Here is a 15,640-nt window from a genome sequence, read left to right as displayed (position 1 = left end):
AAAAAATCCCCCAAAAAACAGTTTTTTTTTTTTTGTTTTTTGGCTTTATGGTTTTCTGGACAAAATTTGCACCACCATTTTCGTGTTCCTGGTAAAAAGACCTTTAATTTGATATATAGGTCGACCAGGTTTGGATAAGTCCTTCTATGGGGACAGACAGACCGACCGACCGACCGAGCGAGCGAGCGAGCGAGTGACAGACACCGAAGCGAATACAATAGTCCGTCCCTTATACCTTTTTATTACTATTGTAATAATAAAGGAAGGACGGACTAAAAAATCGGATACCGAGATATAATTTTCATTACTTTCAGAGCTCTTAAGTGAGATGTTTGAAGGAGAAGTCTTTTTAAATAGAAGATACCTAAATTTTAATAAACAGCAATTTTCAAATTCCTCCTGAAAAAAAAAACATTCATTTATACATTTACACTTCATACCAAAATCAGTCGAATGTCCAAAAACCCCTAGCCGCTCCAAATTCACCCATCACAAATATCGATTTCTCAACAGTATCGAAATGGGAATATCGACCCTCCACAACTATCGGTATCGGTATCCAAACAAAAACAATGACGCGGCCATCTTGGCCTTCACCTTGGGGATTTTCATCACGCCTCGCACATATGATCGTAATGCAACATGAGGCCTTTTTCGAAAATCATTCGGAAATGAAACGCAAAAGAAGAAAAACCAGGCAAAATTTAGTTTAAAATGCTTCAAATTAGGTTCGATAATTTAAATTACCTTTGTTTTATGTAAATGGAAATGCCTGGACATTTTTCTAGCCGAAATAACCGGCTGAAAACGATGGAAAATTTGCCGACGAAATGTCCTACACATTGCATACTCAAATTTTATTGTTGGGCGCAATAGAATAATACGTAAACGTAAGGCATCCATAGCATTTCATAATCCATACCCCCCACACACACAGTTTATACAGGGTGGTCTAGACCAGTGTTTCCCAACCTGGGCGATATCGCCCCCTTGGGGGCGATGGAGATTTTCATGGGGGCGATGAAGCCTTAGGGGGCGATATGGGGGGCGATCAATAAAAGGAGCGATAAAGGGGGCGATGGCTATCTAGGGGCAAAAATGTAAGTAGGTACCTGTAAGTACTTATTTTTTTGTCTTAAAAAAAAATAAATCCGAAGAGGAGAGAGAGAAAAATATTGCACGTGCGTCCGAGTTTTGCCGAGCAATCCCGAGATCCTGGTTTCATTCAGCTCTGCTCCTGACGCGTGCGGTTTAGTTTTTATCTTTCTAATCACAGAAATTGAGTGTTGACAGTGGAAAAATAATTATTGTGTAAAAACTTCCATTTTGACAACTTGAAAAGTAACTTAATGGTTGCTAGGGAGTGTAAAATATTGATACTGGTTGCTAGGCAGTTATCGATTTTCTCGCCTAGGAAAGATAAACAAAGACGGAGATTTTTCAGTTCGTAGAAAATTTGTTCAGAGAAGTGTCTAGAGAGAATTTAGTAGAAGAAATTTAGGAAGCCTATTTTGAGAAGCCTAATTTAGAGAAGTTTATAGAGAAGTTTTTTATTAGAAGAGACATTTAAAGAAGTTAATAGTAAAGAAGTTATAGCGAAAGGTGTAAAATTATAGAAGACATTGTGACATTTTAAGTTATTGTGAATAAAACTATCTACTTGTTGTTATATGAAATTGAAACCCTGAAGTTCCTCTCTGTGCTAGTGAGTCTATGAGTAACCCTTTAGGAAAACATCTTCCCCCCAACTGTGTGGTGAATCCGCCTAAGTTTATGAGTAACCACCCTTCAGGATAACATCTTCCCCCAACTGTGTGGTGAATCCCCCAAATGCTAAACATCACAATCGCTTCCACTGCCGTCCTTTCACCACAGGGGGGGGGGGGCGATCACAGTTCCAATAATCTGTACAAATTCTGAAAGGGGGCGATCGTAGAGAAAAGGTTGGGAAACACTGATCTAGAAGTCGTAGAAGAAAAATAAAAATTCCATTGGTCCTCATTTTTCCTGCTCTATGACTTTGCAACATCACCCAAGTAAGCGCAACTGATCTATTTTTTAGAAACCTGAAATTTTGTATACAAGCCTATATTTACCTCTAGTTTCTGTAATGTAAAAATTCAAGGACTTTTTCAGGGTCGGCCCCAGGGGGGCTCCCTTTAAAATCTTAAATAAGAACCCCCCATTTGTGATACATCATGTGAGGTCTGAAAGAACGTACATTGGTACAAGTTTGAGCTCGATCCGACAACCAGGGCGGGAGTTATGGCCTTTTAAAATTTTCATTTTTCCATGTTCTCCCGCCAATAGGGGAAGCACCAAAAATGGGAAATTCATATCGATTGGTGATTTGTGCTTCAAATAGGTCCCACTAATAGTTCACATTGAAATTCAGTCCCGAAAATTAAATTTCGAAACATCCTTTTTCACCCCAGAGACCGGAAGTCTAAATTTCATTTTTGGATCTGAATTTCAGTATGAACCATTAGTGGGACCTATTTGAAGCACAAATCACCAGTCGATATGAATTTCCCATTTTTGGTGCTTTTCCTATTGGCGGGAGAACTTGGAAAAATGAAAATTTTAAAAGGCCATAACACTAGGTTCACACTGCACAGTTTTTTACTGCGACGTTTTTTTACTGTCCCGTTGTTTTTACTGGGACAGATTTTATTTTTCAAGTGGCGCATGCATTTAAATTGATGTGTTCACATTAACCAACGTTTACTGTCCAACAGTAAAAAAACCGTCGAACAGTAATTTGTACTGTCCTCTTGTCACTAGAATCTGTTCTGCCGTTCAACAGTAAAAAACCGTTGATGATTCAGTGGCGCTTGTAATTGAATGAGCGTGTTCACACTTGAACGCTCTGAACGTTGTCCGTCCGCTTTTTTTCTTGTCTCAACAGGTCTCAGTTTGTTTTCATTTTCAATTAGGGAGATTTCGCATCCTGCTTTTTGGATATGGGGTACGATGTTCGACGAGTTTTGGTTTCTGCGCATGACACACACATTATGGGGTTTTGAACACGGGGATCGGAGTTCACGTGTTTGGCTTGAACATGGGGTTTTTTTTCGTATTACGAAAATGAAATTTCCATGTTAGAAACGCGCGTAAATTTAAATTCTTTTTGGATAGATCACGGTTATTTTACATTTTTGAAGGGGAAATTAATTTTGACTGAAATTTTTTGATGTAGGTAGGTATCTTAATTAATTCAGAAATTAATTAAAAACAAAAACATATCAAAAAACTCATTTTTTATGTAATAATTAATTATTATTTTTTTCTTTTCTTCGTTATCTGTTATGTCCTTTTTTTACCTATCGTTTCATTTGTACAAAAAAGAACGTAACAGATAAGGAACACGGTGGAATAATTAAATTGAGAAAACAAATAAATAATTTTAAAAAATCATTGTTTCCTGTTTTTAATTAATTTTAATTCAAAAACTGATTTGAATAATTTGTTATTTAGGACAAGACAAAACATTGAACAAATTAAAGGTATGATTACTTGAGCGTCCGCTAGGTTCGCTTCGGTTTTCGGTTTCGGTTTTCGATCCCGTGCTAAATCTAAAAACATGATGTAAACAAGATGGCGCCAACATGGGTTGTGTTATGGGGATCAGGATTCGATGCGAAATCTCCCTATTAATTCAAAAACTGATTTGAATAATTTGTTATTTAGGACAAGACAAAACATTGAACAAATTAAAGGTATGATTACTTGAGCGTCCGCTAGGTTCGCTTCGGTTTTCGGTTTCGGTTTTCGTTCGGTTTTCGATCCCGTGCTAAATCTAAAAACATGATGTAAACAAGATGGCGCCAACATGGGTTGCGTTATGGGGATCAGGATTCGATGCGAAATCTCCCTATTAATTTCATTCATTAGGACAAGACAAATCTCCCATTGAACAAAAGGTATGACTACTTGAGCGTCCGCTAGGTTCGCTTGGGTTATCGTATTTTGGTTTTCGCACGCTTTGCTAAATCTAAAAACATGATGTAAACAAAATGGCGCCAACATGGGTTGCATTATCGGGATCAGGAAGCGATGCGAAATCTCCCTATTGTGTGAGGTAAATTTCCCAAAAAATAATAATTTTGAGAGTTTTGATTATTTTGAAATAAAATTGTTTTTTGATAATCGTGAAATATTTAAAAAAATTAATTCAGATAAAAATAAAAATATTATACATATTCTTATTTTTATCTGAATTATTTTGAAAGTTTTTATTACTAAAACTTCTAAATACCTACTTTAGATTTATAATTTACGAACTGGACAACATGAGTAGGGTTGGGACATCGACATCGATGTTTTGAAAACATCGATACATCGGAACAAAAACATCGATCGATGTTTTTCTTTCGATGGAAACATCGAACATCGATGTTTTATTTTTCGATGTTCGATGTTCCGATTTTAGCGTCACCTGTGTTAAGCTACGCCGAGAAAGGCCAATAAATGGGTGGGTGACTTAAACATTATATTGGGAATAAAGGGAGAACAGGCTCTATTCTTGATTTTAAATCATTACAATCTTTCGACGAGTCCTTTTGGAACTTAACCAATCCGAGATTGCGACTTGTTTAGAACCGGCCATAAGAGAAATGAGATCTTTCAGTTTTATTGGTCTAGGAATTATATCTCTACGACTTACCATTCCTGAGATAGCGACGGTGAAAAAAATGTCAAACTTTCAATTACGATTTCCCTAAAGTTGGTGTTTTCAACTTATCACCATATTCACCATATAATATTGAGGGTGCAATACAGATGGGGACGTGTAGAGTGTAGACACAAAAATTAATGAAATTTTGAATATTTAATTGTTCTTATGTAATAGATCAGTTGCGCTTACTTGGGTGGTGTTTCAAAGTCATAGAGCAGGAAAAATGAGGACCAACGGAATTTTCCTTCTTCTTCTACGACTTCTAGATCCCGAGATAAATCGATTTAAATACCGGCAAATCGTAAACTTTGACGTCACGGCATACGCTCCCGTAGGCGATGACGTCACATCAAATGTCCCGAGCATACGTTTCTGCGCAGTTCTTTTTGCTCCGCCGCTAGCGTGCTTGCATAGTGGCGCTACCTAGCGGACAAAAATAGCAACTGCGTTAAGTCTGACGTCACAAATCTTTGAACTTTTTCATTATAAAAATTGAATTTTCGACCTTTTAAAGTTACTTTTTCGGAGTTTTGACCTCAGATTTCGATTTTTCCCAACTTTTTACATAGGAATCGACCATTTATTAATAATTTTTACCCATTTGCAACTCCTCCATTGTTGTTTTGGAATGCGTGAAATATTTTAAATTTTTAATGTGAAAAATAACCAATAGTTACCCTTAAACTTCAAGAAAAAGATTACCAATAATCCCGGGATTGGATTCCCTAGTAGTAGGGCACAAGTGTGCAATGTCACCACCTATGAAAACCACTTGTTACTAATCTGATATTTGCTTGGTGAAAAGTCACCCCGCAATAGTTATTTATCTTGGGAGGTATTTTGAAAAACTTAGGTCTTAAGCAAGAGAATAACATGTGTAATAAGAATTTTTAAAAGAAACGGTAGGTAAGAAAAATTTTTTGGAAAAAAATACTATAAAAATTGACCGAACTGTATCATGTTTGGTATCGAAAAAATTGTAAGAATGTCCTCTTTCTAATTCCGTTGAGAACATTGCACCAGGTATTGTGTGAAAGCCACAGTAGATGGTTGAAATTTTTGGTGCAATGTCAACCCGTCCTATGGGAGACTTTGCACCAAACTTTGACAAAAAAAAAAAAAATAAAATAGAAGGACAACCTAAATTTATAATCAAATTATTTAAAAATAAAGCTAAACTCTTTGGCTACCTTTTCATACCATTTTTAACGCTGAAAACTATTTGGTTGCAAAGTTATAACAAGGTATCCAAAAATTTGAGTAAAAGTGGTGCAAAGTCACCTCAGTTTACGGTACCCATTTTACCTTTATTTGTAATTCTGTATGTAGCTGTGTCTTTTTATAAACTTGTTAACATAAAATGAAAAATTTGTTTAAAACAATAAAATAAAACAAACTTTTATTATATTGCTACAGTCTGTCTAAATTGCCTGTTTGAAATTTTGTTAGGTTAAATGATAAACCGTATTTTATAAATCATGGAGTTATGTGATGACGTCCCAAGTTATCAAATAAAATAGAATAATCCAATACATAACGAAGTCTACTGTTTCAGAGTTGAATTTTCAATATCAAATAGCAGAATAATCATCCATAATGTCATTTTATTTTAGAGCATGTATTATCAAATATAATAGAATAGACAATAGAGCACCAGAAGTAATCCTAGTGTTTAGGAGTTTATCTTAGACATGAGTCGTCTTCATACTATGTGACAAAATAGTTATAGGGTGGTCTCTCATACCAGCTTATGAAACACTAGGGAGATTTCGCATCGAATCCTGATCCCCATAACGCAACCCATGTTAGCGCCATCTTGTTTACATTTACATCATGTTTTTAGATTTAGCACGAGATCGAAAACCGAACGAAAACCGAAACTGAAAACCGAAGCGAACCTAGCGGACGCTCAAGTAATCATACCTTTCATTTGTTCAATGTTTTGTCTTGTCCTAAATAACAAATTATTCAAATCAGTTTTTGAATTAATTAATTAAAAACAGGAAACAATGATTTTTTAAAATTATTTATTTGTTTTCTCAATTTAATTATTCCACCGTGTTCGTTATCTGTTACGTTCTTTTTTGTACAAATAAAACGATGGGTAAAAAAAGGACATAACAGATAACGAAGAAAAGAAAAAATTAATAATTAATTATTACATAAAAAATGAGTTTTTTGCTATGTTTTTGTTTTTAATTAATTTCTGAATTAATTAAGATACCTACCTACATCAAAAAATTTCAGTCAAAATTAATTTCCCCTTCAAAAATGTAAAATAACCGTGATCTATTCAAAAAGAATTTAAATTTACGCGCGTTTCTAACATGGAAATTTCATTTTCGTAATACGAAATTACGAAAAAAATCCCCATGTTCGAGCCAAAACATCGTGTTTTGGTTTGAACTCCGATCCCCGTGTTCAAAACCCCATAATGTGTGTCATGCGCAGAAACCAAAACTCGTCGAGCATCGTCCCCATCCCCAAAAAAAATGCGATGCGAAATCTGTCTAATAAAAGGTCGATTCCTACGTAAAAAGTTGTGAAAAATTCGAATCTGAGGTCAAAACTCCAAAAAAGTAACTTTAAAAGGTCGAAAATTCAATTTTTAATTGCCGTTCCAATGACAAGTTCAAAGAGTTGTGACGTCAGATTTCACGTCAAAATGCGCAGAAACGCTTGCGCACAAACAAACGAAGCGGGAGCAAGAGTTGTGATGTCAGACTTAACGTCAAAATGCGCAGAAACGCTTGCGCACAAACAAACGAAGCGGGAGTTTTGAATTATGACGTCATCGCCTAGGGGAGCGTATGCCGTGACGTCAAACTTTACGATTTACCTATATTTAAAAGTCGTAAGAAAAAGAAAAATTCCGTTGGTCCTCATTTTTCCTGCTCTATGACTTTGAAACATCACCCAAGTAAGCGCAACTGATCTATTGTATTGAGGGATATGAAAAAAATGTTTCGTAATTTCTCCACTAGATGTCGTCATGTTTGCACTAAACACTAAAGCCTTCTCCACACGCGCTCACGTCCATCCGGAGACTGCAAGTAATGTACATTATTCATAAAACTTGTAAACATAACAATATTAACCCTCGGTCACCAGGGGTCAAGTAAACCTGAAAAGTTTAAGGTGTGCGCTAATTTTGTCCAGGAGTATAGATTAAAAAAATGCCGGTAAATCGTGAACTTTGACGTCACGGCATACGCTCCCGTAGGTGATGATGTCACATCAAATGTCCCGAGCAAATAGGGATGGGCGATATATATCGATATTTCCGAATATCGATATTACAGTTTCGATATATATCGGAAAAAATGTCAATATCGATATTTTTTTACAGCTAAAGTAAATGAACCTTCTAATGGAGCAGTTGCAAATGGGTAAAAATTATAAATAAATGGTCGATCCTATGTAAAAAGTTGGGAAAAATCCAAATCTGAGGTCAAAACTCCGAAAAAAATAACTGTAAAAGGTCGAAAATTCATTTTTTATTTTCCGTTCCAATGAAAGAGTTCAAATATGTGTGACGTCAGACTACCCTGAGCCGTTGTCAGTGTTATGTGCACAAACACGTTAATGCCTTGCCTGCGAGGGGCCGAGGGAGCTTTGCTCGTAGGGCTGGGCGATATTTATAAAAATATCGATATTACCGTTACCGATATATCGAAAGTAAAATGTCGATATTCCTATAGGTATATCGATATTAGGGTAGGTAGGGGTATTGGGGAGAGCTCACTGTGCAACTGAGCTTACTGAGCACTCTGAAGTCTGACCCCTACTTTCCTTATAGCTTAAGCTTAGAGCCTTGAATTAAATACCATGACTAGGAGTAGAGTAGGGTAAGATCTCATTTATCAAAAATATCAAACAATAATATTCATAGTAAAGTTGATCCAAGTAAAAGAAAACTACTATTTGCTGGATTCAAACCCCACACCCACAGTCCCAATTCCTTGATTTCCTTGTTAAAATACAATAGGTGGTTGCTACTTCTAGAACTGTCCGATTTACGGTTGAGAAGTTGCGGGTTCGATACTCCCCTGTGTCAACAAATTTCCCTTTTATTCGTGAACCAAATAAGCATGTGAATGGTTAAACCCATGTGATTTTTCACGCCAAATCGAATGGTGCTACTTCTAGAACCGTCCGACTTACGGTTGAGAAGTTGCGGGTTCGATACTCCCCTGTGTTTTCTTTCTTTTAGTACGTATTCGCAAATGTAATAGAAAGTCGTGTGATGTTCACACCAGATTTTTTTTAAAAATAGAACGGGAATTTTGAGTTATTAGAAGTTGTATTAATTACCTGTATGTTATTCTCCTCAGCTTCAATGTCAGAAGCATATGCCAGAACAGTCTTGATTGTGACATCGGGTGAGGGAGTCACTGCTGAGTCTCCTCCTGCTCCAACGTTGCCTTCGCTATTCTCTACACCACCAGCACATAGATGTTCAACAATCTGGTAGGCATACTTGGCACGCTCAGAGGCTGAGGCCAGACTGGCATTCTCCTTGTTCAGAAGCATCTTGCACAGGGTACGGAGGTCGTATGCAACAATTGACTTCTGGCACTTGTCTTTGGCAAGAGAATGACAGTCAGCAAATCCTGTTAGATAAAAAATCAATATGATATAATATATCTCTGGTTCGATTACAACTAGTACCTCTGGTCCAAAACTGCCTTGGTGGCAAGGTCAAGGTGTTCGTCTGGTAAACAGGTTCAATTCCAGGTGAAACCCTCATTTATTGAGAACTAGCCGAAATCCGTTGCTTTGCTCCGGATTTCTGCTAGTAAGTCCTTAAAGGCATGGCCGTTCATGTCACTCATCCATTTAGTGGTCTTGCTCGGCGTAGCTTAACAAAAACGAACCGGAAAATAGCCTATAACCTTCATGGGAGTGCAAGCAATAAGTTGACAAAGTTTTATAGCAATTGGATGAGCAGTTTGGCCAGGCATAAAGTTCAAACACACACACACACACAAATATTCGTTTTTATACATTAGATGTGACAACCTAATGATGGAGCTCAAAGAGTTAGGTGGTAGGGAATACCTTAGGTGATAGCCTCACCTAGTAATTATCTTCCACTCAAGAGTCTGTTGTTATTATTATTAGGTGGGAGTGCAAGCAATAAGTTGACAAAGTTTTATAGCAATTGGATGAGCAGTTTGGCCAGGCATAAAGTTCAAACACACACACACACACAAATATTCGTTTTTATACATTAGATGTGACAACCTAATGATGGAGCTCAAAGAGTTAGGTGGTAGGGAATACCTTAGGTGATAGCCTCACCTAGTAATTATCTTCCACTCAAGAGTCTGTTGTTATTATTATTAGGTAGAATAGAATAGAATAGAATATACCCTGTTTATACTGCCAGAATAAGACTGAAAAGTCCCTTTACTCCCGCAGTCTAAACAAGGTCTCATGTATTTGGTACAAAATAGGTGTATTTTTTTATAAATTAAAACCTTGCTTAAATTAAAAAAAAAAAATAAATAAATTACAACAAAAAAATACAGCGGTAAAATGCCGCCAAGCGTTGCACCGGTCTTAACCAAAAGTTTCGTGTCGCATCCTTGTCACATTTGACATCTACATACCAAATTTCAAGTCTCTAGCTCTTACCGTTCTCGAGATATTTTGTTTACAGACAGACACACACACGGACCAATGGCTGAAACTTTGGATTTAGGCTCTAGGCCACTCGGGACCTCAAAACGTGTTTTGGCACTAAAAACTGACCATCGAAATTTTGACCCGATTACATTACTTTCCTTCCTATAGATTAAGGAAAGTAAAAAACTATAATTCAGCTGATTTTCAATATTGAACACAGATGTGCCGGATTGAAGAATAGCAAAAAGCTTTCTTTTCAGAGCATCTTATTACTTTCTATTACCCTTACGTATAGGGAACCTATACAAGGTAATGAGAAAGTATTGCAATCGGTCCAAATTTTCAAAATCGGGAAATGGGTGGAAATATCCGTTTTGGGATCCCCTGATTCTAAAAAAGTGGTTTTTAGCCCATGGTCTGTACGTATGTATGTATGTACGTATGTATGTATGTACGCATGTGAACCCATTTATTATTAATTAATTTATTTAATTTTGACATCCTTTGTAAATACTTTTTACTTAAGTTATATATAGAAATGGATACTTACTCGTAAGTATCCATTTCTATATATAACTTAAGTAAAAAGTAAAACCCATTTATTACAACTCAGACCGAGGGCAGTTGGTTGCAATGGCTGTCTGGTAAGCGGTTAGAGATATCAATTTTTTTACAGAATAAAATTTGTCAATTTTTCAATTTTAAATTAGGTATATGATTCCTCATAACAGGGTGATTGTATAATGAAGTAAAGTTGGTTTATATTTAAAACCAATCATATTGGTGTTAGAGCAAAATTACCTTTGACAATGTTGGAGAATCTGTCCAGCATTTGGTTTCGTCTTAAAGCTTCAAGCAGGAGAGAAGCATTCAACTTGTATGTCTCATGGCAGAGGAGCACAATGTAGACAGTTGGATTGTCACCACGGACCTTCTCTAGCCATTCAAGGAAATCTGTTAAAGCTGAAATTTCACTTTTTGTCCTCAATACCTGAAAATTAGATTGATAAATCAATTAGCAAAGTTGGGAACCAGTCCAGTTTTTTTCCCTGTGACTATCTGACTACTAGTTTCATGAATTGTAGATTCTACTTAGAAAATTATAATTCTATGTAGGTAGTTTTTTTTTTTTAGTACTAGTGGTTGATCCATCTTTTGTATGGGACCACCACACACACCCATGCAAGTAAGTCTAAGAAAAATATTTGGAATATGAGAATTCACTTACTTTGTTAGTCTTGTTGTCTTTCAAAACACGGAACTTGCCAGCATTCACAGTGCGGAGAGCATGTCGGCGCTTGGATCTGAGGTCAATGTCTCTGTGTGGCATTATGTACATGTTGAAACTTTCCTCTGGTGTGTAACCAGATATCTGGCAAATTTCATCAATTAAGCGACGCCCAGTGGTGTCCAAATCCCAACCAACCAGTTTCAAATTTCCAAAAGGAAGAGCCTGGAGGTTCTTTTTGGCAGGGGCTCCATTATGTTGCTTTGCACCAGAAACCATTTTTGTGGAAATATGAGTCTGAAATTAATCAAGTAATGAAATAGCTGAGAGTGACAACAATAACAAGTGCGGCATTGAATTTAAATTAGTTTTTTGATTGCCACTACCCTACAAATCTTGTCAAACCCACAGTGCTAATGTCACGGGTTGCTCATCCTGCACAAGGGATGTTACATATCAAATCCCTGTAGTATTAGATGCTAAATAACATGGTGGCATTTCTCATTTGAAATTCACGAGAAATGACCACTTTTATACAAAAAGTGCCACTTTGGTTCAAACCGGGATTTTTATATCACCATCAAATTTGCCATGGACCCTTTCCTATCTTTAGAACAAAATAGAACTTCAATATTCCAAGCTGTTCAAAAGTTACAAGGGGTTTGCTGGACTTCTGAGCCATGCTGTATATTTATACAAGTGGTAATGCACTTGCTTCCCATGCAGAATGTACTGGATTTGATCCCCACCATCAACAAAAAATTGTACTTATTTTTGATTGCGAATATTTCAATGGGTTACTTTCTGGGTTACATGTTGACCCAGCACCTAAATGGGAATCTTATTTCCCATATTCTGCTGAGGGACATACTACAGGATGGGCACAGACCACATGAGTTGTAACAGTTGTTTCACTGCTACAAAATAATAACTACAGTGAAACACTCAGGTTTTTTTTAATATTTTAATTTACACTTAAAAATAAAAAAAAAAAAAAAAAAAAACAACAATGAAGTTTTTACCTAAAACAATCAATATTCAAAATAAGAATAATAAGAGAAGCAAGTCCCTTGATCAATAATTTATTGTAAGTGACACACTGGTGGGCACTAAGTAGATTATCTTAATTGAACTTTCTTTTTGAATTGGTCATGTCTGAACTTTACTTTGTTGACTCTAAGGTAATTTCAATTTCAAGCTAACAGTTAATAAAACCTTGACTGAACATGAATCAAATAGCTCTGTACAAGATGATAGTAATACAAGTTTTGAATGGGAAGAAATAACTACAGGGTGTTCCAGTTATAGCATTCCAATCCCCCCCCCCAAAGATTGTTTTTTTTTTAATGTAAATAGCTACCCATTGTTTTAAACACATGATCTGTTGAAAGATTCAGTTTAAATTTAATGCCATGTTGGGAGATATGGTGTGGAGCTGTGTCATTTCTCAGAACTTTTTAGATGTCTACCTAGTTAGCTTTAGTCAAAAACTGAAAAACCAATCAATAACTCAATATACCACCAATCACACACACACACACACACACACACCATTTCACAGAAGAACCCACTGAGAACATGGTACTTAGAGGGACAGTGTATGGTACAGGGTCAGTTAACATTTGGACAAAATAACAGATTTCTAACCCTCGTCAAACAAACAAATGGCTTGGCTGTTGTTGTTTTAATGGCTTTAATTTTAGCTGAATGGTGATGGCAAAACAAAGAAACATCTTTTTTATATCAGGTGATGGCAAAACAAAGAAACATCTTTTTTATATCAACCATACACTGGATTGATGATCTCCAGCCATGTTTAATTGGCTTGTCCTTGTTCATTTCTTGTAATTTTGCTTTTAATTTTTAACAATATAGTTTCTATAATAATTACACAAGTAGGTAAAACAATATTTAATAATAAGTATACAATTGCATTGGAGTGGTAACTTAAGCAAGGATAGCGTGGGATTGTTAGGCATTTTTTCTAACCCTCTGTCCCGGCGGCAATTTTTAAAATAGGAGTGGTAACTTAAGCGAGGATAGCGTGGGATTGTTGGGCTTTTTTTCTAACCCTCTGTCCCGGCGGCAATTTTTAAAATTTATTTTTGTTTGCTTTGTAATTCCCTTGTTTGTGATATCTAATTTAAATGAAAAGTATAATATAAACGTGCAAACTAGAGATAAAAAGTAAAAAATGAATTCAGATTGTACGCGTTGCGGAAAAAAAAAATCAAGATTTCGAATTTCCCGCCAACTTTACAACTTTACAAGCTCATGAAGGCTCTGTGTTAAGTTACCACATCATTTTCCACACACCAAGAAAGGCCGAGAATGGCCTATCTCAGCCCTGTACATAAACACAGCCTGAATGCTTCTGGAGGAAGTAAAAAAATATTTAAAAATATGATAAAACAGCTGATATCTTTGTGAAAAAAACATATGAGCACTTTGAGCTTATGTTTACTTTCACTAAAAGATATCAGTCGTTGAAGCAGGACCCCTTGAAAGTAGAGATGGGTAATACTGAACACATTCACGATCCGGATCCGCGGATACGGATCGAGCGTCGATCCGATTACTTCAGTGAGTACAAAAGTATTCGAATACTTTTTACTCGTACTACGTACTCATCATAATATCATCGCGTAGGTAGATATAGATACTTCAGCAAGCCGCAAGAGCGCTAGTTCATCCCGAGGCATGGCCAAACTTGTGGAAAAGGCATGGCCGAACTTGTAGTTATCAAACTAAAAACATAAACGAAACTCAAATATTAGGTGAGCAAGGAAAAGTTTTCTCTCCCGCAGTCCACTGCACTCTGTGTATTTCTTATGGTGATTTAAGCGATCGAAAATTGATCATATCTCAGGATCGATTTAGATTTTCGCAAAATCCTTTCTTATTGCACACTAGACCATAAAAGGAATATTCCTACCAAATTTCAGCTTTCTAGGTGTTGTGGTTCTCGAGATAGAGCAATCAGTGTGTGAACTATGAAATGTGAATGAGTGAATGGATCTTGTTCTTATAATATAAGTGTTCCGAAATAATCCGATGTGAGCTCGGCGACTCCTCCCACCTTTCTTTTCTCTTCTCTTCTTGTTCTTGTACTCAACTCAATAGTCGAATAGGACTGAATCCCCTGAGCAACATCTTGAACAACACCAACAAAGGGTACAAACTACAAACTTCATCCATGTTCAACATATCCCATCTCAGGTGTTGTGGTTCTCGAGATAGAGCAATCAGTGTGTGAACTATGAAATGTGAATGAGTGAATGGATCTTGTTCTTATAATATAAGATAAGAAATGGTAAAGGACACCCAATTCCAATAGAGAAGGGATATCATCTTGAGAGAATTTGATATAAATGTACTTAGATACAAGTACCCATTCCAGGCAAGAATTGAGTCATCTTCATCTATTATATTTAATGCCTACCTGTACAAAATAATGTAAATTAGCCTACCACTCACACTAAAAGATTATTATTTCTTATTTCTATATATGGTAAATATACCTAAGTAATTATAATATATGAGTATATTCCACAAGCTTACAAGCTAAGTCTGAAGTTGAAGTTCATTGAACGATATTGGGACTGCCACATTTTGTGGTATATTAATTGTTATAATAAAGCGAGTCATGAGATTAGATCGTAAGTTTTATTTTTGTTCATCAACCTCAACCTGAGAAGAGACCTAAGTACAGCTTATCTGTACCCTCTCCACGTGGGAAGCAAAATCTTGCTTTAAAATAAATTTGTGATTAGTTTTTTACAAACCAAGGTAAATAATTATCATTGAAATGGGAAGAATGTGTTGGGGAAAAACTTACCTTACTTCAATAAAGAGAACTTACGAAAGAAGAAAGAAACCTACAACTTTTCGATCACTTGAAGCAAAAAGTAAAAAAAAAATGCCGACTTTCGACTTTTCCCTTCCCTTTCTTTTCTATTCTCTATCTCTAAACTCTCAGTCAAACATGGCCGAACCAATGAGATTTCGCATTGGACTTAAACACAGCGAAATCTCACAATCTCATTGGCTCAACCATGTTTGACTAAACTAAATTGAATTTCATAAAATGATATCACCTCCCT

General features: G+C 36.2%; 1 protein-coding gene across 1 annotated transcript in view; it reads right to left on the bottom strand.

Annotated features, from left to right (window-relative positions):
* Nucleotides 1–15,534, bottom strand: part of LOC103506757 (maternal protein exuperantia) — a 21,878-nt gene extending 6,344 nt beyond the window's left edge. Inside the window, exons 1-4 of the mRNA XM_008471158.3 lie at nt 15,376–15,534; nt 11,538–11,834; nt 11,111–11,300; nt 8,993–9,291 (exon numbers count right to left, since the gene is read on the bottom strand). Of these exons, the coding sequence (XP_008469380.1) occupies nt 8,993–9,291; nt 11,111–11,300; nt 11,538–11,816 (768 nt within the window). The 5' untranslated portion in view covers nt 11,817–11,834; nt 15,376–15,534. The remainder of the gene's footprint in view (nt 1–8,992; nt 9,292–11,110; nt 11,301–11,537; nt 11,835–15,375) is intronic.
* Nucleotides 15,535–15,640: the final 106 nt, after the last annotated feature.

This window comes from Diaphorina citri, unplaced genomic scaffold (assembly GCF_000475195.1).
Source record: "Diaphorina citri unplaced genomic scaffold, Diaci psyllid genome assembly version 1.1 scaffold260, whole genome shotgun sequence".
Taxonomy (NCBI): Eukaryota; Metazoa; Arthropoda; class Insecta; order Hemiptera; family Psyllidae; genus Diaphorina; species Diaphorina citri.
Note: the sequence above shows the minus strand (reverse complement) of the source record. Positions and strands in the feature narration are given on the sequence as shown.